Genomic DNA, 25,756 nt, shown 5'->3' on the forward strand with positions numbered 1-25,756 from the left:
AGGGCAGTTCTATTACTGTAGTTCATCATCAAGAAATTTGACCACCAGAGGGCGACCATTTCCTCCTCCATATTCATTCATATTAAGAGTTGCTTATTTTGACCCTCATTTGTGTAGCTGCTATAGAGTGAAGCTTTTACACAGCCTGAAATTAACTCGAATTAGGTAACGGATGGGAGGATCTGTTAAGGAAGATCATGTTGCTTTACTGAGACAGAGGGGATTTTATTACATGTTTTACATTACATTTCATTTAGCTGACGCTTTTATCCAAAGTGCATTTCAACCATGAGGGTACAAAACCCAGAACATAAAAAAGGGATTAAAAAAAAGTATCTACATATGTCTGTAAGCATTTTTTTTTTACAATGTGGTGCATCCCTTAACCTCCTATTCGTAACTTCTATGAACCATGTCCACTATTAAAAAAAAACACTACGATTCGTAGAATGCTTTTATTTTGCTGACAACTCTGGTGGCTTCATTTCTGTTGGCGTTTGTGTCTGTGGCTTGATGCAGCTGTGACAGAGAGGCCCAGCCCATTTTGATTACGCACCAAAAGGGGAGGGGGGCGCGTTGATGTCCTCTCTGGTGCACTCAGCCAACCCCTGCTGTTGTAAGGTAAAGCTGGTGGTATCCTGGTGTACCATTGTGAAGGATCCGTTGAGGGAACCAGTTTTGCGCACATCGGGGCCCCAAAATTAAGTCTTTTTTGCTTTGGAGAGATTTCGCACCCAAATTACGCATGGAATGGTTTTGGGGGGATTGGAGTAGAAATGCAGCACCGCACTTCCAGCCCACAACAAGAACCATGCCCAGCTTACACTGCAAGCAAATCTATAACATCCTGTTTTATCCTTTACGACTTTGATATGAGTGAAATTTGCTCGGATACCTACAAGGAGTGAAGAAACTAAACGCACCGTACACGCTGAAGGACGCTGTTTTCGCTGCAGACGCTTGTGTACCGAAAACCTTTGCATTTGGGATTTTTTTTTTTTGATGGAGCTGGAGAACATAGTAGCCAACACTGTACTGCTAAAAGCAAGAGAGGGTAAGTTGACACATGAAGGAGTGCAAACAGTAAGCAGGCCTGGCTCTGTCACATTTTGCGTTCAGTATGCAGAATAGGTGAGAATAATCGTAATGATGACGGCAGCCTGCGGACTGTACGGCTCACTACAGCAGGTAAATCCTACAGATACAACAGAAAGAAGGAGTCTTGCGCAATATATTACAAGCAGCGTCAGCACACCAGCGAGAAACTGTTCATCTTGTGATCAATCATAGCCTTAAATCAATCTAAGGTATTGTTTTATCCTTCCCGATTTGACAGATCGTATGCGTTTCCCCACGTATGTGTGTGTGTGGTGGTGGGGGTCTGCCTCCCACATCCGCTTTCGCTGTCTGTGCAAATGAAAGCGCTCTTTCGCAACATTATGCATGCTGAAGCAAACTCTGAGGCAGGGAATAACTCCTTTCTGGAGAGGGAATAAATGAGTGTAGGCTGCCTGACATTTGAACGGTGATCTGATGACGTGACTGGTGTTGAAATCTATGTCAGGGGCCCTGCAAAGACAGACTGTGGCTGTCAGTGTAGAAACAGTCAAATGGCAGAGGAGGCATCATGTAGTTTGACAATATAGGTTGAAATATGAGGGTATATGCTGTCATTAATTGCTCCTTTTGAGGAAGACAGCATCATACTGAGGGCAGGAGGAAGGCCTGGAGGTAAACACTGTGTGCTGTGACTCCATAATTGTTTCTCATGAAAAGGAATCAGTCACTGCAGGTTATGCAGGCTCTCATATTTCAATTTAAAGGATTGTCAGCAGTTTGATCAGCATATTTCTGAACCAAAAAACCTTTAGATTTGATCTCAGAATGCCACATAAGGCAATAACTTTTTAATATAACTAACCAGCAAGATGAATTAAGACAAAAATATAATCATTTGTTCCTCATCTTTAAATTTGGTAATGCACATTAACTGAAACAAAACAGGATTACATTTTTGGGCCCTAGTGGAACTTCCTTAAACCACTGGATGCTCCCAAACCTGTTTGAGGAACTAATGGGTTAAAAAAAACCACTCAAACATAGTACTTCCATGGAACTGTGTTACATACTTCTGTCTTTTCTGTCATACCATGTTTGACCAGCAGTACTCTAAATTTGAGGTGAGTGACTCAGTTTTGTGGTCTGTCAAACAGGCGCTCACTCTTGCAAGTGCATACACAAGTTTGGTTGCATTGAGCAACATGGTTTCATGTGGCAACAGTTTCTGCAAAATTGCGAGGTGATGCAGGCGAAGACTGGCAGCTCCCTCCTTAAGATGATGGAAAAAAAAGGGGGGGTGGGGGCTAGAGAGGCCAGAGAGTGTTTTATGGCCATTAATTTAGTAATAAAATGATCCAGGAAGCTGACACACTTTCAAAATCCCCTGTGAGGAATGTGTTCACCTGTGACGTTTGTTTTATGGTAGCAGAGCACGACTGGGCTGGGTGAATCAAGCTTCATGAATTAATAAGAGCAGTTAATGACCCATGACAGATCTTGCTTGTCCCAGCTGCTCAATTGGTGCTCATCCAGTCCCTGCCCTGACTGTGTGTGGGAGAGAAAAAGGCCTTTTACAATCACTGGATGAGATGATTCTTTGAGTTAATAGCTGAAGCACGACTTTCTCAGCAGCCTGATCACTGCCCCTCTGAATGCAGCCATGTGGGACTGATTCAACAGCAGAGTTAAGATTTGTTGCAGGGTGCACGCTGAAACATGTCACAGTTTGTTGTGAGTGTGTTATTGATTGTATCCTTGAACGGTCTGAATCATTAGTGGTTTTATATTACAGGACCGAGTGCTGAAGGCTGTGCAGATCCCTGTGTGCCGGTGGTAACGCTCACTTGTTTGTATGTATGTATGGCAGAGTACAGCGTACAGTCAGGCTCATTTTAGGTCAAGAGTGATTGAATGCGAATGGAGCAAATAAAAAGGTGTTTATTCATGTTTGTTTATGTGAGTGCATCTCAAGCCAGAGCCGAACCGAGAGGCAAGCATCCTCTGTCTAAACGCTCCCAGCTACGCACAACAGGAAGGCCCAGTTTACACTGCAATCTTTGGCTTGTTTATGCCAGAGTCCTCATACCTCCCATATCTATAAAACAGTGCGACTGCCAGCTGAGCGTAGAAATTAAAAAGCTATTGATATTCCGAGGCCAAGTGATGCAAAACAGGCCCTGAGTCAGCCTGGCGTTGCTCTTTGATTCTTCTGTGTCAGCGATGACTGTTTGGACAGTGCTAGTCTGGCTTTTACTGCCAAGATCTTGTGAACTCTCGTCACTGGTTACGAGAACCTACACATTACCTTGAGATTAAAACTGGAACTTGGTGAAATCTTTCAGCTCAAAGAGGATTTACGATCAGTATGCTGTGATGTGTTAATAACAAAGTGGAAAACATTTTGATTTCCATAAGGGGGGTGGGGTGGGGCAGCTTTCACCATATTGAACCATCTCGTTAAGTGACCACTGTCTTACATAAAGCAAAATGGTATCATACACTATCAGTTAGATGCAGCCCATAACTTATTTAATCAAATTGATTGTTACATAACAAACTGAGTGGGCTACTGCCATCCGAGCTCCATCTTCCTGTGGAGCTGCTCTCCGGTCTCTGCGGAAGATACTTTATGGATGATGAGCATGCGGTGAAATGAAACACCCTGATCTCCAGCATGGTCATCTGAGTATCATCTGACAGCTCCAGAACTGCTCACCATGTCAGAGCAGCAGGAAGTGCTGATGTGCTGATCTTAAAAGCTCCGATGTGTGTGTGTTTTTGTCAGCACTGGTAATTGGGGGTCACAGCAGATAAAAAAAAAAAAAAACAAAGGTGCCTGACATGCCTCTGTGTATGTTTCAGTGAGATCTGTCTGGTTGAGGCTTTTCAAGGTTGCAGCTGACATGCAGTCAGACTGAGTGAGCAGGTTTAATACCAGGGGGTACTGTAGATTTATGTGTGTGTGAGCAGATGAGGGGTGTGGGGGTGGAATTCCTTTGTTTAAATGTAACCTGAACTTAGCCACTGTGACGCGAGCAACATCAGCGAAGTAGACCCTGAGTGTATATTGTGTGTGTGTGTGTGTGTGTGTGTGTGTGTGTGTGTGTGTGTGTGTGTGTGTGTGTGTGTGTGTGTGTGCGCACGCGCACGCACGCATCTGTCTGCCTCTCCCCATTCACAACTCCTGCTGGCAGCAATCATAGATTCCAGGCCAGGCGAGCGAACGTCACTGGCTGTCGAAGTGAATGAGAGTAAAGGGGAAAAACTGCACTGCTGCATCCAGATGCCTTTCTTGAATTGCGGTAACAGAGCTGGGGTATTTAGTTTGGGCGACTAGACTAAATTCCACTCTGCTGCCTGTGGGCTTTCTCATTCGGGCCGTCGTGTTTTTGGATGTTGATGTTACATAAGTAAAAATCTAGTAAAAAAACCACTACAAATTCAGTTTTCAGAAGTGCCTCATACTGTAGAAACGGTTTATGAAAAAGAATTACAGCATCATTTAGAGCTGCAGTGATTTGATTATCAGCTATTTAAAAAAAATTGTTTCACCTTTTGAGTAATGTTTCAAGCAAAAATGGCAAAAATATGTGAGTTGCCGCATCTTCAGTTTGTAAATTATGTGATTATGTTATATCATTATAAAGTGAATATCTTTTGGTTTTGGACTGCTGGTCTGACAAAACAAGACATTACCATGAGAAACAGGTTTGCATGTTATTTACTATTTCTGACAGTTCATTAATTAAATGATTAATGATAATAATCAGCAGTTTATTTGATAGTGAAAATAATGGTTAACTGCAGCCTCACTGTAATTACTTTGTCTTGAATAGGCTAGTAGTTAACTGATTTTGTATAGGTTGTCAGAATCAGGTTTTGTGTGGCATTTCCCCAGAATTATATGGCTTTTAATTAAGTTAGACCTCCTTTGTGTGTAAATGCACAAATGGGAAAGTCATGGTTAATAACTACAGATGGTGGTATCCAATAATTTGGGATGCTCCAAAGTACAAAAGATTCCTCATCCTGATCCCAACAAGCTCTGATTGGATTCTGTTGAGTTTGAAGCCACTCATATCATGATTTTTTTTTTTTTTTTTTTTTTTTTTTTTTTTTTTTGCCCCATTTACCTCTCAAGAAGATATTTTGATAAGTGCAAACATTACAGACTTGTCATTCCAAGGAGGTATGTGTGGGAGAACATGACATGCATGAGGTATTTGTCTGCTCAAGTGACTTGTGTGTGCTCAACATGCACAATGGCTTTCAGCTCCTGCTGCAGGAGGGGGTGTGTGTGTGTGTGTGTGTGTGTGTGTGTGTGTGTGTGTGTGTGTGTGTGTGTGTGTGTGTGTGCGCGCGCGCTACATCTAACAGATTTATAGTGAAATCTAGAGCCGGGTAACCTGTTTGCAACCTCAGCTGTCCAACACACAACATTGATCTCTGCTGTCCCGTCTCATCCTCTGCCTGCCAGCTAACAGTAATGTGAGTATGAATAATATACAGTACAATCTTTGTCTGTTATCACACAAACTTTCTCCCCTGCTTCCACACAACCAAAAACACTTGCCTGGAGTGCTCCTCCCTCAGGACCCCTCTGAAAGGACGGACCCATGGAGTAATGCTGTCATCTTTTATTGGGTAGAGAGCCTTAATGGAAGGGAGGGTAAAATACACCAGATAGAAACCAGCCTGTTGTTTCCTCTCTGGGTTCTTCTGACGGGAAAGGCGCAAGGGATGAGAAAAAGAAGACCTTCAAAGAAAATCTTTTGCAAATAACAGCAGGGCTGTTTGTGACCCATTCTGACTTATCTCATATTTATCAGTTCTCAGTTTGATTCACTTTGATTATTAAAGCACATAGCTCTGTATCAGTCTGCAAATTCAAACCCGAGATATAGTGTCAGTAGGGTTACGGGTGTTAAATTAGTGAATATTATTCTATATAGAATATTGTTTTTGCTGACAGTGTCACACAGATTGAAATATTTTAACTTGTGGATGGATTGACTTTGAGATTTGGCACAAACATTTATGGTCCCTATAGGATGAAGCCTACCCAGTTTGACTCTTGTCACCCGCCACCATCAAGCTGAGATTTGTGGTTCTAGACAACAAGCATCAATAGAACTCTTTCTCTCTTGCTCAAGTTTTTTTTTGTTGACTGACTTTTGTTATAAGTAGTGTGCCATGCAAACTAGCAAATTCTTGCAGACAAATAGATGAAACTGAGTACTCAAGTAACTATAAGTACTCACCCACAGTTAGCATGCTGCTAACAATGTTGCATGGCTTTAGGATCTCCACTGTTTGCGGACACATTTAAAGACATTTATATATGATATACATAAATAATTTATATTAAAAGCACTTTTTTTTCAGTAAAGAATTCAACAGGGAAAGTGTTTTTTATTTATACATTTTATTTTGGTGATCCATCATTCAGATGCCCTCACATGCAAACTTTCCACCAAACTACAGCAAACTAAACAGTAAGTTAGTTATTTGGCTCATCACTGTTAAATATTCAATATCTCATCTTGTATTTTATATTTTCAGATCCCGTTTATTTTCTTGTTCATGCAAGTAACAGTACTCATTATTTAATTCAAATATTTTCCTAATTGTTTCAGTTGAATTTGAAACCAAGAGCTTTTTTCTTGGCTCTCCATCCTCTACCTGCAGTTATACACACATGGAGATATAAAGCAAAGAAGAAGCAGATTCTCATTTCTCCATCAACAACACGCCACAAGGCTTGCTGTGTTTTGAGTAGGAGTGTGACTCATTTTTTCTTGAGTGGAAAAATTCAGCTCTCTGGCTCCTACTATCTCTATTGTTATTGCTGCCTCTACCCACACATACAGTATACGTAACTCAGCTGGATGCAACAAGTTCACGCCTGTTCTCTGGGGGTTGTCGAGTGGAATTCTGGGAAATATAGGAGATAATTATTGAAAGTAGAAGTAGACAAGGCGGGCTGAGGAAAAGTGGATGCAGAAAAATTTAGATTTTACCAGCTTGTCACTGAAATACTCCAGGAATGCAGTGAGCAGTCATACCGATAATAGCTTTTTCCCCATTGTCAGACATACAGGTCATTACTTATGCAGCATTTCATTGTGTCTTGATGTGATTCCTGCACTCCTCACTGCTGCCATATCTCTAATGGAATAGCCAATACATATTTGATGTGCATTAATCAAATAATCAATATTATAACTTTGGAACCTTCCTTTCTGTCTCCTGCTGTACAAGGGTTAGACTATACTTGTTGATTCTGTGTACATCCATGCAAACACACACTCCAAGGTCAGACATTAAATAGCCTGCAATTAAATGAGGCCATGTAATTTATTTAGTGCTAAGACAGTTCAATTTGAAAAACAACAGATGGATCTTTTATGTTTTAGGAGAAGGAAATGGTCACGTGTGTATGTCCCTATTGTCCCATGTGGGCCACTGTTTTTTTATTTATGGGAACCTATGGCCTGGGGATTTTTTAACAGTCCATTCTGAGAAAAAATAGACCAGTTTGTGGCATCTAATACTGTAAAAACATAGCAAGTCTCCAACAGCATTTCTTGAGTCTTCAAAAGTAGTGAGAAAAGACAAACAAACCTGCTGCAGAGTAAGGCCCAGTTGTCCCAGAAAACCAGATAAATGGGGTAAAAGCTGAAACAGCAGCTTTCTCTAAGCAGTTCATCTCAGTTAAAATACTCTTCCCTTTTTCTTTCTACGGATGTTACCATAGCAGGGACAAAAGAACATGGAATGTCAACATAGGAGGAAGACAAGAACAAACATCTTCATGAAGAGAGAGAGAGAGAGAGAGAGAGAGAGTGTGTGTGTGTGTGTGTGTGTGTGTGTGTGTGTGTGAGACAACAAAAAGGAAATGGAGAACAAATAGAGAGGATAGAGATAGCTTGAGAAGAACAACGTAATCACTTTAACCTTATTTCTGGAGGGGGTTTTGTGCACTTTGTGGTTGTGTGTGTGTGAGAGAGCATACACCCAGTAATATCTATCCACATACAGTGTACCATGTGTTCCATCAGTTTGATAAGGCGGTTCTCTTGTTTTAACTGTAAGCACTTCCCTTGATGTTTGCTCACTTGTGATGTAACTGCTGTTTTTCAGTGCAGACTAAATAAAAATCAGCCTTCACAGAGATGTAGGATTACACCACCTTAATGTTCGGCCTATCAAAACATTTACGAAGGTGAACAAACACCATAACACCTTGCCAGAGCTTAGGAGCGACCTGTTAGGGCCAGCTTCATGTGGACTATGCTCTGTCCTCCTGGATCTTTATGAATGAGCAAACAGCGTGGATTACCCAGCGTGCCCTGCACTGTGTGTGGTCCTTTGATCAGACAGCGTGTGTTATATAATTTCAGTCTATTCAATGTGTTTCCCCCCTCACATTCCATATTTTATATATTTATAGAACAGGAAACTTGTGGCACCTGACTGTTTCCAGACAGGAAATGTACCCTGCCTTCTGCTGCCTTTATGAGACATTGCTGCCCTTGCATGCAAGTTTTCACACCCAGTATCTTCCTGCACATGGTTGTTCACTCGCAGACACAGTTACTCCAGCGACAACTGTCACAGCTCACCAGCTCTGAGGTCACGGACCGGTTTGACCACCTCACTTTGTATTAACACATTGCCGCTGCCCTTGGGCTGGTCTCTATTTATGGCAGTAATGTTTACAAGGACATAAAGACAGGAAAATAGTCACCGTGGTGTATTTCTTCTTAAAGCTTTGTGCAAATATAGCTGTAGGCAACATGCAATACACACTGAATGTATGTTGTAATTGTAAATTATTTAATTTAATAACACATGTCGCTTTTATGCTAATCACAGCTCAATTGTTATGGTCAAGTCAGATTCAGTTGTTGTCTTAGCTTTTGGGACACAGCTGTATGCTAGCATCAATACTGCTGATAAGATCTCTCTGTTATTGTCCATGACTGATTTTGAGTTTATGACCTCTCATTAAGTGGTTTAACATGTGACCACCCACAGCAGCCAAAAGAATAATCGAGTGTTGCCAGGTAAAAGGTGTACGTCACAGATGTTTGCTGTGAGCGTGTTTGCAGATGTATCATCCCATGTTATTACTGCGATGATGAGGAATACATGGACAGAAAGGCTTGTTTAGGATGGTAATAAGGTGGCTGCACACAGGGACCGACATGACATCATGGTGGAACAGGCCAACAAAGAGCGTCTTCCTGCTATAGTCCTCCCCTTCTGCTCAGGTCTGGGCAACGTTTCCCCCCCGACTTCCTGTGGCATACAGACCACACACACTCACACTTGCTATACTGTGAGGACTAATACTTAAATAACCAGTTTTTCACATCTAGAGATGGAAGTTCAAGATAATGCCACAAATAAGGCCTCAAAATTTAGTACGAGTATAGTATTTCCCATCTTTATTTTCCTCTTCATCCCTGTTCATGCTGCATAACAACAGCCACACAACATTCACACAAGACATGCTACAAAAAGGTGTGATTTATTTTCATGCCGCTCCTTTCTGTCTGTGTAACAGATGGATATCTAGTACTATGTCATCAAGATGTTTCTTGTGATAAAGCAAAACTGTGAGAAGCTCTGAGAAGCAGAGAGAGGATGTGTCGGAGTGTCAAAGCAAATCCTTACTTCTTCCTTGGCGATCTGCTTGTTGTGTATTTACCACCCATGTTTTGCATACACAAAACACCAGCCTTTACCTGCAGCTCTCATGTAAATGAATGCCAAGTATTGAACAGTTCGACATTGTGGGAAAGAAGGAAGATGGAAACTTTGAGAGAACAGAGGCATTTGTATCATAGTCTGGTCCTGGTTGGCCTGCACTGTGTCGGTACCTCGCTGACCATCAGTGTGTGACTCAACCGTGAGGCCGACATTTAACAGATCAGACAAAGGAGATGATGTGGGACTAGGCGAGAGTTGGATAATCAGAAAGGGATAATCAGTTGTTTGTGAACGAGGAGGGTCAGTGGAGGCAGGAGATGAGTGTTAGGAGTCACAGAAATCTTCCTAAATCTTCCTCACTGTTTGCACAGTGTAGGTGTAATAGAGAAGAGCAAATATTTGCAGCACTCATCTCTGCCAGCACTCTCTCACATCATATTCTGCTCCAGATGTTTTTACATATATGCCACATGCACAGCATGACTAAGGATGTGGTTTCAACTGGTTGTCCACAGCAGATCTAACTTCATGTTTGGAGTGATAATGTAAGAGGAGGCCTCAGAGACTGTGTGCGTGTTTGAGCTACTAACTGGTTCATTGTTTGGATTTGTTTTGTGCATCAACACTTTATGAATATAACCTCACAGATAAGTAGGGATGTTTTTGAATGTGTTGATGGATGGGGCCTGCAGGACTGCCCAAGTTGGTCAGATTGAGCATGAGGACATTACTAGAGAGGTCACAGTAGAAACGCTGTGTGCAGCACACAAGTACATACAGATGTTTGGGATGCCGGTAACCCCCTGGTGTTGTGCCAGACGGATGTCGTTCCCTCTCTGACCTTATTTTTGCTTCACTTGACATGCCTTGATGATGTCGGAGCTGCTAGGCAGAAACATAGATAAAGGGCGGCGACCACGCTACCCGTATGGAACAAATTAGACTGACAAGTTCCTGTGTGCAGCGAATCCACAGCGCAGTGCATATTTCAGCTCATGTGTAAGTGACAGACCATGCGAGAGTGAGAACTGTTTAATAGAGAAAGAAATAAACAGAGGGCTGCGGACAAGATGGTTTATGGATGACATTTATGAGCGTATTCATACAGTTTTGTTGAACAGGAACACAGAGGAACTTATCTGGACATAAGACAAAACACGTGAAAGTGGAGGTTGTATTTTTTAAATTTTTGGTTTCCTCATATGAGAATTTATATTCTTAGTGCTTCCTTTTATATCTAATCTTTTTTTTTCAACTTCCCCGAAGACTTAAGTTTGTTATATCCTGCAAGAATATTTCCTCCTCAAATATGCAAACAGTAATGCAACACACAATTTAAACTCATTTGAACTCTTTGAGTTTTTTTTTTTTTTTTTTTTTCAAATCCACAGACATAAGACACTGAGACCAAACAGGAAAATACTCGTTGCATCCTGATGGTCAAGTTTACAAAGCAGAGATGAATAATTTATGCATAATATTTGCATTATTATGGGAATGGTTAGGTGTGTTCACACGTGGATGTTCTCGTCTTTGCACAAAACAGGCCTCTGATGTTATTTTTATTCTTCCGTGTTATGAATCCTATAGTTGTTTGTTACAGCTGGACAAATTAAATATGCTGACAGGGGTACTGGTTAAAAGTTGCCAAAACGTTTTGTTTGCTTCAACAAATAATTTTTAGGGGGTTTTGGAGAAATATGAGGTGGTTGTGAGATGAGTAACGGGTTAAGAGGGAAGAAAACAATAGTTTCTCACAAACGTGACACGGCACCAGATGTCACTTCATTTCAGTGGTCAAAAAGCAAGTGACCTATAGCAATGTTCTGTTTATTTGCAAAACAAAGCGGGTTGATGGGCCTGACGCAGCACCTGAGGTCAGTCACTGGCTGGCAGCAACGTGGCTGCCATGATATGGCGATGATGATGACAGAAAATCTTCAGCATATATAGTCCCAAGAGAAAAAGAAGAAGCTGGATTACAGGAAGCAGCAGAGGGTAGAGGAGAGAAATGAGTTAAACATTTTTTTTTTTAAAAAGCAGGAAGGGGGAGAGAAAATGAAAAATAAAATAGGTTTGGAGAGCAGTGAGAAGGAAAGAAAACAGGACACAGAACAGAAAAAGGAGAAACTACATTATTTGTGGTTGGCTCAGCATTGTGTAGAATTTGAATGCCTGGGCGGAGCGGCCGTGTTTGGTACAATTATCTGACATGGTGTTGACCCTTCACAGGAAACCTATGCCATTTGGTGGACGTTTTCACAGTGGCAGAAGTGCATTCATTTTTAGCACGGTGACCCCCATGGGGAATGACCTTTATCCTCTCACTGTGCTGTTGTGCTTGTTGGCAGATGTTATGTCTTTATTAAAAGACATTAAGATATTGGACCACACAACCAAGCGCACTGACGTTTTGTTGCGGAGCATAACTTTACATATGAACTGTTTTCACAGGACAACTGGTGCTTAAAAAAGGAAGTGTGTCTGTTTGTTTGGTCTACAATAATGTTGATGAGGAGCAGGTGCTGGAAGTTAATGATTCTCTCGGGGAATATTTTAACCCGAGTTATTAATACAGTCTCGCTTCTTGTTTATCTGTAATGATATGAGTACCATTCTGTGTATATGAGCTTTGGTGACGTAGGATCCCTTATCAAAAGAACAAAAAAAGACACCCAAGAATAACTTGTATTGAAAGTCCTTACAATCCTGTAAAACCCTTTTTTGTGAATCAGACTTGTAAGGAATATGTTGAATATGTGATGTATTTAAATAATTGTGATGCAACAGATACTTCTTAAGACTATGACATGATAATAAAATGTGTATTAAACAAAGCCAGCATACTGTCTAATACAGTGGTTCTCAACTGGTGGTGACTTAAGAGTAGGTCGGGGGGGCCATTTTGAGGGAGCTGCGGATGCTTGCATTAAAAAAAAAGAAAAAGAAAAGTGGAGTGAAAAAAGTCAAAATTTTGTTTTGAAGTCAACAGAATTTCTGATGCAATGCTTTTATTTTGAAGCACACGCATTTCCCATGACTAAAACTAATGCAGTACATCAGTTGTTAGCTCTTATTCGAGCATTTATTAACAGTTTTAGGATTAGAGAAGCCTTTTTATTTAATGTAAGATATGTCTGCCTTTTTATTTCATTGGATTGTTTTTTAGCCCTGGTTGCACTTTTTTTGGTTCTTTAAAAACAGTGCATGAACACATTATGCATTACTGCACAATTTCTCTGTGAAATAAATTTGAACATCTCAAATATTCAGGTTGCTCTGTAAAAATGTGGGTCCTGAGGCCAGATCAGTTGAGAACCACCAGTCTAATATCACATCACAATGTGCTAATTTGAGACTTTAATCCTCACACTGTTGAGTGTAATCTAAATTTCTGAACTCAAGTCTAAGCGATTGTGTTATATTACAATATTACAAAGGCAACATGGTGTATTTGGGATAAACAGATACGTTTCAGACAGCATAGGAGGGAAGGATGAGGCAGTTATATGCAGTAGAATTGATGGGAAAACTGCTAAAACTTTCACTCAGAGGCGCCAGTATGACGTAGTGCTTCTCACATTCCTGGGTTATTACTTAAAGATTTCTGCTTGTCATTGCTTCTCCTGCTCTCATGCTCTCAATGCTTCTCACATTGGGGTGAGCCACTCACAGCAAATTTCCACTGCACACAGCGGTTAAAGGAAATCCCTGTCAGTTCATTAGAGTCGTCCATAGCATATTAAGAAAAAAATGAAACTGAGTCGATCATGATGCGCACGCATTAAGATGTAATGGATGGAAAACAATGAAATAAGTGCTTCAAGTTGTGTTTTATCCCATCCTGTGGACGCTATAAGAGAGGAAATGGGAAAGGGGATTTTAACTTGGTTTAGACAGATAATATGTATGCAGTCAAACATAAAAGTCAAAGATAAATTGGATTATTGGATGACTGCACAATACATTTCCCTGAACTACCCAAGGAGACGATGTGGATGTAAGTGATTCTTGTTCATGATGGTGATATGTCGCTGCAGGAAGCTGATGCATGATTATTCAGTGCGGTGGAATCCAGTCTGGCAGAGTCCCGGGTTCTAATGGGAACTGAGCCGGTCAGGATAGGCTTTCTGTCTGTGTGGACACAAACACACACACACACACGCACATTTTAAACACACACTGTTCCACTTTCAGAAAAGCTACTGAGTGAGGAAGAAAGCCAGCGGAGAGAGGAGAGATTTACGGAGGAAGTGAGACGTAATCTATGAATTATATATACACACTGAGACTATGATTTCATTCAGGGGAGAGCCCACAAACAAGCCCCCTCTTCTCCCTCTCCTTTTAGCTATTAGGCCTCCATTTACTCCACACTGATGAAAACAAACTTTGATAAATTTGTGAAGTTCTTTTCATTGTAACATTTTCACCTCTTGTTTGTCTGTCACCACAGGTGGAGGAGGGAAGCGGAAAGGAAGGAGCAAAAAATGGAAGGAGATCCTACGCTTTCCTCATATAAGCCAGTGTACTGAAACGGGAAACAGCATCGGTACGTCCTTGTGTGCTCCCCTTCTTCTGAGGAGAGTGTGTTTGTCTATTAATGTTTCCAAAGGCTGTGTTTTAAAGTCTGCTTCTTATTTCTGCAGAGAGGGATTATGTCAGCATCTGTGAGAAACTGCCTATTGGACGGCTTCTCTTCCGTCTTTACTGTGAGACAAGACCGAAACTGCAGCGATGCATCCAGCTACTGGATGCAATGGTACACACACACACACACACACACACACAGACACACACACACACGTACACACTTTAAGTTTGCTATTAAAAATCCTAGAAATTAAAAAGTGGTTAAAGTCAACAATCAGCCTGGAAACATAACAAAGCCCGCTCATAACTACAGCTGATAAAAGCAATATACAGTTGGGATTTCAGCCAGCAAAATCTATAGTCGTCGGCGAGTTGTTTGAAAAAATGCCACTGATTTTGTGTCTTAAATCTCCCCTTCATAGTAAACTGCATATAATTGATTCTGTAACAGACAGCCTGTTCCCAAGTCGGAACTATGTTATCGGAGTATCAGGAAAAACATCACTCTTTCCTGGACGAATGTACTGTCGGTCTAGAAATAGACACCCGTCTGCTTTTTCAGTGTACTCACTTTGATTACAGCATAGCCTGCAAATACTCCGGTGCTGGGTCATGCAGCCAGAGGAGACAATTAAACTGAGTAGTGATTATTCAACCAGCCAGATCCCCCATCTACCCAGCTTGTTGCTCCCATCCCCCCATCTCTCTCTCTGCGTCTAGACAAAATACCTCCCACATGACACATTTAAGTCTTTATCTATCTATGCCCAGAATATCTTTGTGAACATGTGACAGGACAGAAAGGACAGCATTGTTTCCCACACCACCCCTTCCAATCCCAACACACAAACCCCCGTCCCTCCCCTTCTCTGCACCCTTTTAACCACCCAGCCCTAAAAGTGACCATCACCCTCTGCAAGGGGGAAACCACTTACATGTACCAATCCCAAACACATGTTGGAGCTAATTCTGCAGTCCATGTGATGAGCTCAGAGGCCAGGCACAGTGTTGAGCATTATGTACCCTAGTTGACAATAAAGCAGGTCTGATGGTGATTACAACCAAGCAGGTGCTTGTATTTCAAGAGATTAAATAACATGTGAGTACTGTGTTGTTGTGGGTTTCATTGGACAGTTTTATTATGTAATCTAGTCATCGTGCTTTTCAGAAACTTAGTAGAATAGTTAGTAATCAGTGACATATATGGAGATTGTTGTTCTTTTGTGTATGTGTAAAAAAGAAAAATAACTCAGAAGGAGTGTGAGAAATCCTGAACACAATGGTTCAGGAGGTAGAGGGAGTGTGTGTGTGTGTGTGTGTGTGTGTGTGTGTGTGTGTGTGTGTGTGTGTGTGTGTGTGTGTGTGTGTGTGTGTGTGTGTGTGTGTGTGTTTCCACTCTTCCCCGTCTGTCTCTCTCTGTTTTTCAGTCACACTTATATGTTTACATTTTTATGTACAGTACGAATTCTTCGCTGGATTTCATTTGGCTTTGTTCTGAAGTGTCAGTGACACTGTGGCTTTTTAAAGCCAGTTTTTCCCTTAAGCTCCGGGCTTATATGTGTATGTATTGTATATATATGTGTGTGTGTGTGTGTGTGTGTGTGTGTGTGTGTGTGTGTGTGTGTGTGTGTGTGTGTGTGTGATTTTATGGGTGTGTTTGTGTGTGTTGGTTCCCCTCTGCTTCCAAAAGGCTAAAGGGCCATCTTCTTTCCCCTTTGGCTGACCCCCCACTGGCAAAGGGTGGGAGTCAGACAGCTCATTTACTGTGTGTGTGTGTGTGTGTGTGTGTGTGTGTGTGTGTGTGTGTGTGTGTGTGTGTGTGTGTGTGTGTGTGTGTGTGTGTTTGTGTGTTTGTGTGTGTGTTTCCACTCTTCCCCGTCTGTCTCTTTCTGTTTTTCAGTCACATTTATATGTTTACATTTTTATGTACAGTACGAATTCTTCGCTGGATTTCATTTGGCTTTGTTCTGAAGTGTCAGTGACACTGTGGCTTTTTAAAGCCAGTTTTTCCCTTAAGCTCCGGGCTTATATGTGTATGTATTGTATATATGTGTGTGTGTGTGTGTGTGTGTGTGTGTGTGTGTGTGTGTGTGTGTGTGTGTGTGTGTGTGTGGGGTGGGGTTTGTAGTGGAAAGCTGATGACACTGGTGTGACACACTGTGACACTCCAGGACCTCAAGGAATCCCACAGTGTTTACTGTGTGGTTGCCGGGCAACGCAGGACCATGTTGGAAAAAACCCACTAATAGAAAGAGTCGGGCCAGTGTGCAGCAGGGACACCATGTTGCTTTCCCCCCTACACACCCTCCACCCACACCCCTCCCACACGCCTTTTTCAGATGTTAAAAGTGCTGGCTACGAAATGCGTCAGAGCGCTTTTCATGTCATTGCCTCCGCGAAATGTCGAGTATGTCCAGTGTGTGACGGCCAAACCGATTTGTATCAGCAGCTACATATGTTCAAACACGAGCCAAGAGCGGCATATGTTTATGTGAGAGTGACAGTGACATGCAGAGAGGTGTGTGGCCTTGTCACCACTAACAGCAGCTGCTCCATCTTTCAAGTGAAACAACACAGTTTGCGTTTTCTTCTTTATTGAAGGCAGAGAGAGTTTCTGCTTTTTTTGTTTTTTCACAGTTGGAAAGCAGAAAGGGGGGAAAGTTAAGCATCCGGTTTTAGATCTTCTGGCCTAATTCCTAAATCATCATCAGTGTAATTTAAGAGGATATACTTTTTAGTAGGATGTCATTTATCTCAGCTGACTGGAGGGTTATAAAACACTGGAGTTATGTTTAGCTTTCTTTTCCCACTGAAGTTTTTTTTAGGGGAATTTTTTTCCCCTTTTAACCAAACCAATTTGTTGTGTGGATTATAAAGCACTTCAAGGCAAATTTTTGATGTTTGGCTCTGAGATAAAATTGTCTTGACTTGACTTGAATTGACAGGAACAGAGCCTTTTTGAATAAGTTTTTTTCTACTAAATGCTGTTAAATATTTGGTGTCTTATGAGTTCATTTGGCCTTGGCCCTTAATAAAACATGAACTAAAATCAGTCAGAAAGTCATCAGCTCTGCAGTTTCAAATGTCAACATAATCACCAATAAATGACTTTCGGTTGCTCATTGGAATCAAATCTGCAGCATTAAATGTTCATTATTGATACTTTTTTTTTGCAACAGTCCATCAAGTCTGAAAAAGTATGAATGTTCAGGTGCGCTGCAGCCCAAGTTCAGAGGTCAGACAGAAATGTTTCACAACCTGGCCACACAAAAGTCATTATTAATGTTTAACATCAGAACTAGAAAAACTGCAAATGATTGATTGACCAATAATAATGCCATAACCTATAAAACATTTACAAAAGGCGTCTGATTAGAAAGTAGCTCTCACAAATTTATAACTACTTCTACTAGGACCAGAACCTGTTAAAGGAACAATAAACTTTCAGGACATCTGTTGATGTTAATAATCGGGCATAATAGAAATCTTACACAGGATGTTGTGAATGACAGTCATTTTGCTGTTCAGGAGGACTATGAGGTGACACCTGATGAAAAAAGAAAAAGCAGAGGGGACCAGATCATCAAGACCTTTCTCTCAAAACAAGTAACTTTCTTTTTTTTAAAAAAACATTTTAACACCTCCTCCTCCTCCTATCATCTAAAAGTTAATTTAGAAACCTTTTACAGTTAATAATGTTCAGCAATTAGTGAAAAACCTCTAAGCGGATAATAATGTTGAGTTACAACTGAATTAACGCATTTGTTTGTGTGTGTGTGTGTGTGTGTGTGTGTGTGTGTGTGTGTGTGTGTGTGTGTGTGTGTGTGTGTGTGTGTGTGTGTGTGTGTTGATGTAGTCACCTCAGTGTGTCGACATCGTGGAGGTTTTTGCAGACGACTGCAGAGAGAACCTTGAGCTGAGTCCATGTAAGGAAATCTTCAGCAACTGCCGCAAGTGAGTTCACTCATTCGTTCACTCTCACCTGTCCACCGAACTCTCACCTGTTTTGTTTTTTTCTGCCTATTTTCTTTTGAAACATTAAGCATTTTGCTAACTGAATTTTAGTTTGCATTATATTCTCAGCTGTAAATGTTTTGACTGAGCCTTTTGTGTATGTGTTGGACCAGGGCTGTCCACGACTACCTGAGTGGAGCGCCGTTCGCAGACTACGAGAACAGCATGTACTTTGACCGCTTTCTGCAGTGGAAGATGCTGGAGAGGTCTGTAGGTTTCTGTTTGCACATATTTCATATATATGTAAATTCTGAATGCACACACTGACAAAGTGTTTTTAGCAGAGAGGTCAATTAGTCTGTATAATCATGGATAAGCATGTGAACTAGTTCACGCTGTAGTGAAATTAGGTCACTACAGAGCTCTTTGTTGCAATTTTATAAATTCAAACCAGGACAAATTAAGAGGTTTCTTTATTTAACAATTCTACTTATTCTAGATTTAGATGCTTTAAGAGTTGCTCTGTCCAGAGATAGCAGAAATATTCAGGTGCATTACAGTCTGAGCAGCATTTTAAAGTTGTAGCTGGTGGAGGTGAAGATAATTTAACGTCTTGGATAGTTTTCTTACGTTTCATCATATTTTATATTTGAGATTTATTTAAGATTTTAATATATGAAATAAATATAATATTAGATCTCAGATAAACGTTGGGGAGTAAAAAAAATAGTACTTTTATTAAGTGGAGTAGAAGAATAGAGTACATAAAGTACAATATTGGAGTAAAAACACTTTGTTTTCATTCCTCCACTGCTTCTTTTGTGTTTCTGTTTATTTGTGAGCTGGAATCCGATGATGTTTTAAGTAGGGCTGGGCCAAATTAAATGATCAAATATCTAAATATTGATACTGCGACATTGTAAAAGCTGTTGGTGCTTTCAAGAAACAATAACACAATTTGATTTTTTATAAATACGGATATAATGACTAAAGGGGAGTAAAAGCAAACAATGGAACAGCTGGAACATCCTGTTATCTTCAGGAAATGAATTTACTTCATTATAATGCAGCCTTTAAAACTAGGAAAAAGACAACACATATGCCATATCACAATATCACAATATCCAAAATCTAAGATGATATCTAGTCTCATATGACAAATTATAGACATAATATCAATATATTGACCAGCCCTAGTCTTACTCTACTATGTAGAACTAAAGTTAGTCATTTCAGGGATTTTAACTTCAATTCCTTCCTCTCAGCTGTTACAACCCAAGAACTCTTTAAACCATTAAACAAATAACTGGAACTCTGCAGGTAAACCGCAGATAAATCAACACCTTTCAGCTTTTTAAATATTCTATACAAACACATGAAATAACTGTCGTATTTGAAGTTTAAGAAGAGGGCAATAGGCAGATAAAAGAAATGACTTGGATAGAATTTGATCACTCAGGAAAATATTTTATGCAGAGTGCATATCAAAGGCAGTTAGAAGTAAACAGCAGGCTTTCAGAGCATCCTTGATTGTATCCCGTGTCTGGAAAGTTAAATGATGTAGAAGAGGCCCCACCCTCTGCACAGGAAACAGACTCAGGATGGTATTGAGTTCCACAGATAATATCTCTGTCTTAATCAATATCATATAAGCATCTGTTAATGGATTTTGCTGTGTCTGTGTTCTGTCAGGCAACCAATCACTAAAGACACATTCAGACAATACCGAGTGCTGGGGAAGGGCGGATTTGGAGAGGTAAGACATACAGTGATAAGTGTTGATGATTAAAGTGTTGGGATTCAGCAGTAATAATGTGAAATATAATTTTTTGTTTTTCCTCTCAGGTGTGTGCCTGCCAGGTCAGAGCAACAGGAAAGATGTACGCCTGCAAGAAGTTGGAGAAGAAGAGGATCAAGAAGAGGAAAGGAGAGTCCATGGCTCTCAACGAGAAGCAGATTTTAGAGAAAGTCAACAGCAGATTTGTTGTGAGTAAAAGTAAAAGAAGAGGATTTACAGCACGTACGCTTTTGCATTTTCTTTAGCATGCATGTCAGAGCAGTTCTACCATTTAACAAGTTCTTGTCTTCCTCCAGGTGAGCTTAGCGTATGCTTACGAGACCAAAGATGCTTTGTGTCTGGTGCTGACCATCATGAACGGCGGAGACCTGAAGTTTCACATCTACAACATGGGCACACCGGGCTTCGAGAAAGACAGGGTCCAGTTTTACGCTGCTCAAATCTGCTGTGGGCTTGAGCATTTACACAGAGAATCTATTGTCTACAGGTAGCTCTGCAAATTGTGCACAGTCTTTAATGCATTGTGTCATATAGTTTAGATCAGTTAGATTCAGATTAGATTTTTTTTTTTATTAATTATGTTTGTGTGTGAAATTATACTTTTGTTCTTCACATTGCTGAATGTTTTTTTTTTTTTTTTTTTTTTTTTTTTTTTAACACACTCACATGCTGTGTTATTTGTAGGGATTTGAAACCGGAGAATATCCTATTAGATGACAATGGTGAGTTTTGAAGCTTTACATAGTCAGCATTTTTTTTTGTTGAACTACACTAATGCCTCATGATGAACTGTAGCGATGTTTGAAATAGTTTTGCACATAGTTCTATGATGACAAACCCGTCAGGGGCTGTACCTCACTGATGAATGTTGCGCTGCAGGACACATTCGTATTTCTGACCTGGGGCTGGCCATCAAAGTGCCTGACGGGGAGCCCATTAGAGGCAGGGTGGGGACAGTAGGCTACATGGGTAAGAAATACTGTTATCAACACTTCCACCGTTAAATTAAAAAGTTTTTAAACCATAACAATCTGTTTTTCTTTCTCTTCAGCTCCGGAGGTGATAAACAATGAAAAGTACGGCATGAGTCCTGACTGGTGGGGACTCGGCTGCCTCATTTATGAGATGACAGCCGGACGATCGCCCTTCCGTGCCCGCAAAGAGCGAGTGAAACGTGAGGAAGTGGAGCGGAGGGTGCAGGAAGAAGAGGAGGAGTATAACGACAAGTTTACAGAGGACACGAAGGCCATCTGTAGAATGGTGAGGCTTGATTGAGAGAGAGAGAGAGAGAGAGAGAGAGAGAGAGACAGAGAGAGATATGAATAATTGAATGATTCATCTCTGCTTCTACTCACCCAGCTGCTCACCAAAGACCCGAAACAGAGGCTGGGGTGCAAGGCGGATGGAGCAGCGGGCGTCAGGGCCCACTCCTTCTTCAAAAACATCAACTTCAAAAGGATGGAGGCTGGAATAGTGGAGCCTCCCTTTGTGCCTGATGTGAGCAGTTCATATTACTGTACACACTGCATGTTTAAATCAATCCCATTACTTATATGAAACTCTGCCTTTACTGCAGCCAGTCATATTTTCATCATTACGCTAATGAAAGTGACCACTAAAGGAAAAAAAAAAAAGTCCTTTGGAGAACAGCAAGCAAAATTACATGATCATAAATCATACATTAAGATAAACTTGTCTCCTGTTTTTTCTCTTAACTGCATCTTTTTCATGGTCATTGCCCTCTCCCAGCCTCGGGCAGTGTACTGTAAGGATGTTTTGGACATAGAGCAGTTCTCAACAGTCAAGGGAGTAAATTTGGACCAAACTGACAACGACTTCTACTCCAAATTTGCTACAGGCAGCGTTTCCATCCCATGGCAGAATGAGGTAAGTGTGTGCACTTTATATGACACTCTTAAATGCTCAGTGCAGTTTGTAAAACTGCTAGAAGAGCAGCAGTCATGTAAAATTCTCCTCTCTTCTCCTCTTCTCTTCTGTAATTTATTTTTTATTCTCTCCTCTCCGCTCATTCAGATGATAGAAACCGAATGTTTCAGAGATTTGAATGTGTTCGGGCCTCAAGGCACGAGACCTCCAGATCTGGACTGGAATCAGCCGCCAGAACCACCCAGACGCAGCCTGCTGGACAGGATCTTCAGGAGGCATGTGAGTGAAAGTACAGACGCACTCACAAAAGCCAGACTCACTCATTCAAATTAACCCACACAAATGTCTCTCTCTCATTTTATCTGCTGCAGCACCCAGAGGTGTCTATTTCCAACAGCCGCGTGCAGTCTTCCAGTGTAAACTCTGTGGACTCCATGTCCAACTCTGCCCCCTAGTGGCACCGTGCTAGTGTGGGAGCCACAGACACACAAAAGGAAGGAGCTTCGAAGGGCTTCCCCGGTGCTGATTGGTGCACAGCCGGGGCCTGAGCAGCAGGAGACAGCCTGTCTAAAAAGCCTAAATGGTCAGCCCATGGGGAGGGAGGGGGGGGTGACCAAGCCCTGAGACCCTGGGCATTTTGCAGTAGGATGGTCAATGTTGAAGAGATGCTTGGAAATATTCAGAGAAACCTTACTTACCCTCAGGATTGTTGGACTATAGAACAGAGCCACTGATGTTGATGAAAATAGAAAAGGATAGAAAACAAGCTAATATTCAGGGGATCCACTGTATAATAAAGACTACCACAGGGAATAGAAGATGGGGTCTTGGTGAATTTATTATTGTTATTTTTTTTCCAGTAAAGGAGATTTCTTTTTCAGTCATTTTCAGTCTTGTACTTTCTGGCCTGTATCTTGTACCATCTAGCCATCTATCCGCATCCCCCATCGTCACCATCCGCACAACTCATTCTCTTAACTTATTCTTTCTCTGTATTTCAGCTCCCATACCTCAGATCACTCCTAAACATTCAGAACACATCACCTCAGCAACCTCAACACATAATGTACATTGCCTTGCGTACACTCAGGCCAAAGATTACAATTTAGTTTTGTGATACTGTTGTCATGTTGAGTTCTTGGTTTTTTGAAGGTTTTTAGCTGTCGTTTAGAACCACAGGAGGATCAGAATGTGTGATCCCTTTTATACACTTTTCTCTAAATATGAGCCTGCAGACATATCATATTGCTTAAAGCACACATACATTTCAGTTAATACACAATCAGATAGACGCACACACTCGTGAGAATTGTGTTGTGTTTTCATTGCATGGACAAGTGTAAGTATGGACAGTTGTATCCCTTTCGCTTCTGCATACCTCATTCCATTGATGTTACCATCGTATACACACAGACGTCTCCCTCGGTTTACAATGTCACTTTATATTTGACATTATGTGGAGTTTTGAAAATCCAATTAATATGCTGTACAGAAACAGAAATCTTTGTTTTGTTTTTTTGTTTTTTGCTCCGTTTTCTGCACAGTCCCCATGGAGTGGAGAGGAACACATGCACTCAGCCTGACTTACAAGTTGCACAATTTAAAATAATGTCATGCTGTTTTGTTACCAAATGAAAATGTTTTACCTCTGATCATCAAGGCACATTATTTTATCGATATTGTCACATGCCGCTTGTTTTTTTTCATCCAAAACTAAAGTGTTCTTGTTCTCCCTATGCCTTTTCCATGTACAAGATATTGCTGCATAGCCATCGTTGTCTCGTGTACAGGTTTTTTTTATATGTTGCCCCTTTACACTTTCCCTTAACATGCTCTTCAAAATGCCTCGCAAATCTAAATGGTCTTCCTCGTGTTTTGTGTCCTACTGTGATCGAAAACACAGGGTACCATGTGAAAGGTTTGTCTTATCTGATTTTTCTTTAATCAGTTGATTCATGTCAGAGCAGATGACAAAAGGATGACACCAGAGGATCCCGCAAGCACCACACAAAAAAGTGGCCTTCTCGCAGCAGCACAGCCAATTAAAAGGGAGGAGGAGCTCAGTCTCCTCTGCTTGTTTTAAGAATGTGGTAGTTTCCCTATTTGAGGTAGTGAAAGCTGGTCCATGCAGTAATTTAAATCGTCCTTATTGATCTCACAAAAGCCTGTTGTTTTCTCTCCATACTTGATATGAAAAAAAAAAATTCTGAATCAGACTGAAGTGCCTCCTTGTTAGCATGATCTCCCAGACAATGCCCACACAGACATCAGCACTTTGTTTCTTCTCTGACTGTCATGCTCTGTTTGCTTCGCTGGGGAACGCCTCAACACAAATACACGCAGACTCACACGGTTTGTCGGAAGTGAAGGGAGAAATGGATGGAGAGGAGGGAGGCGATGAGGGAAGTTCTCCTTCTTAATGTGATGTACAGCAAAGTGCTGAGTGCATGTGAAAGCCAAACCCACTGTGTCCTTCAAGTCCCAATAAACTCTGTACTATAGTTTGAGTACTCAACAGTTTGTGTGCCTCTTTATTTCCTTGTCTGCTCTGTCCACGTGCCCATAGAACATTTCCTTGTTTGTATTCAATTACATGTACATGATAAAAGATATTAGTTTCCTTTTAACATTTTTCCAATAGTTTCTTAAGTGCATACATTAGCTAACTGCAAAACTATTATATTTTTAATGATACATACTGCTTTAGTATAGTTTGCAGTGTTTCCATATTATAATACAAGTATTTAAGATTTAATGGTCTTATTTAATGTCTCCTATAAAGATTTATGATGAACTTAGATTTCCATCTATCACGATCAATCAATCTTACCAACAGAGACAATAATTGTGCAGTAAATTGAAATTGTTCAACAGTTGTAGGAGAAGCATGCCCTCTATAGGTGACACTAATGTCACAACTGTAATTAATGCGGTCTGTTTTTAAAGGATTAATTCACATTTTTCCAAATCAGACATAATTTGACCCCCTTTGCCCTTACGTACATCAAAACAATTGCTGTAATCACTCCTCTGCACACTGGTAAGCAGGTAAGGTGATTACAGTGTAAGAGATGTGGGGGTAAATGTAAGATACTGAAAAACATATTCCTTAATTAGGTCATAATTTTCCAAAGTTACTGTTTTAAGTACCTAATACCCTCTTTGTGTTATTTTCGTTCCACAATAGATTAATTTTCTTAATTATCTTTCTTTCCTTCAAACTTAATGAAATGATTGTACATCCAATGCAAGTATTCATGCAAATAAAAAAAACAATTTCAGCTTGTCATTATATTATGGATTTTAAAAAAGGCCATAACAGGGTGATATTTGCAAGAAAGTTATGCACACAAATATTGTTATCTTAGAGACCTTTTCATTGTGAAAGACCCTATATTTAAGTAAAATAATAATATTAAAAGCTACTGTGTCCCTGTACCTTCACCAAGTCAAACAAACAAATTAGGCCAATCTGGTAAGACTACAGTACACATCATCAGTTTGCAATGATTGCTTTGACTGAACATCAGAAGCTGAACCACTTCCCAGAAACATTCTTTGTAGGATAGAGTCTCTAATCTTCAGGTTCCAGGTACATTTGCCAGGCCAGGATCCACATCAGAGAAATGCAGTTTGCCCTGGGACTGAAGCTCATTAAAACATAATGCTGCTCTTGCCAAATATGGATCCATTAGGAACGGGCATATGACCCACTTCTGGTCCTGATTCTTTGTTTCAAAAGAAAAA

The 25,756-nt window shown here is 40.7% G+C and overlaps 1 protein-coding gene across 2 annotated transcripts; it reads left to right on the forward strand.

Annotated features, from left to right (window-relative positions):
• The first annotated feature begins 597 nt into the window (after positions 1-597).
• grk5l (G protein-coupled receptor kinase 5 like) lies at positions 598-24,529 on the forward strand. 2 transcript variants are annotated; one of them, XM_069178412.1, is made up of 16 exons: positions 598-1,054; positions 14,234-14,329; positions 14,427-14,539; positions 17,899-17,976; positions 18,227-18,324; positions 18,498-18,590; positions 20,017-20,080; positions 20,170-20,310; positions 20,419-20,609; positions 20,807-20,844; positions 21,002-21,091; positions 21,174-21,382; positions 21,482-21,619; positions 21,872-22,009; positions 22,157-22,288; positions 22,381-24,529. In XM_069178412.1, exons 1-16 carry the CDS (start codon positions 1,003-1,005, stop codon positions 22,462-22,464), a joined length of 1,755 nt encoding a protein of 584 aa, XP_069034513.1. In that variant the 5' UTR covers positions 598-1,002; the 3' UTR covers positions 22,465-24,529. The 2 variants fall into 2 exon arrangements, with proteins under 2 accessions (XP_069034513.1, XP_069034514.1); XM_069178413.1 differs by lacking the exon at positions 17,899-17,976.
• Positions 24,530-25,756: the final 1,227 nt, after the last annotated feature.

Source organism: Embiotoca jacksoni, unplaced genomic scaffold (genome assembly GCF_022577435.1).
Source record: "Embiotoca jacksoni isolate LCO1_2020_lvr unplaced genomic scaffold, fEmbJac1.0.p SCAF_8, whole genome shotgun sequence".
NCBI classification, from domain to species: domain Eukaryota; kingdom Metazoa; phylum Chordata; class Actinopteri; family Embiotocidae; genus Embiotoca; species Embiotoca jacksoni.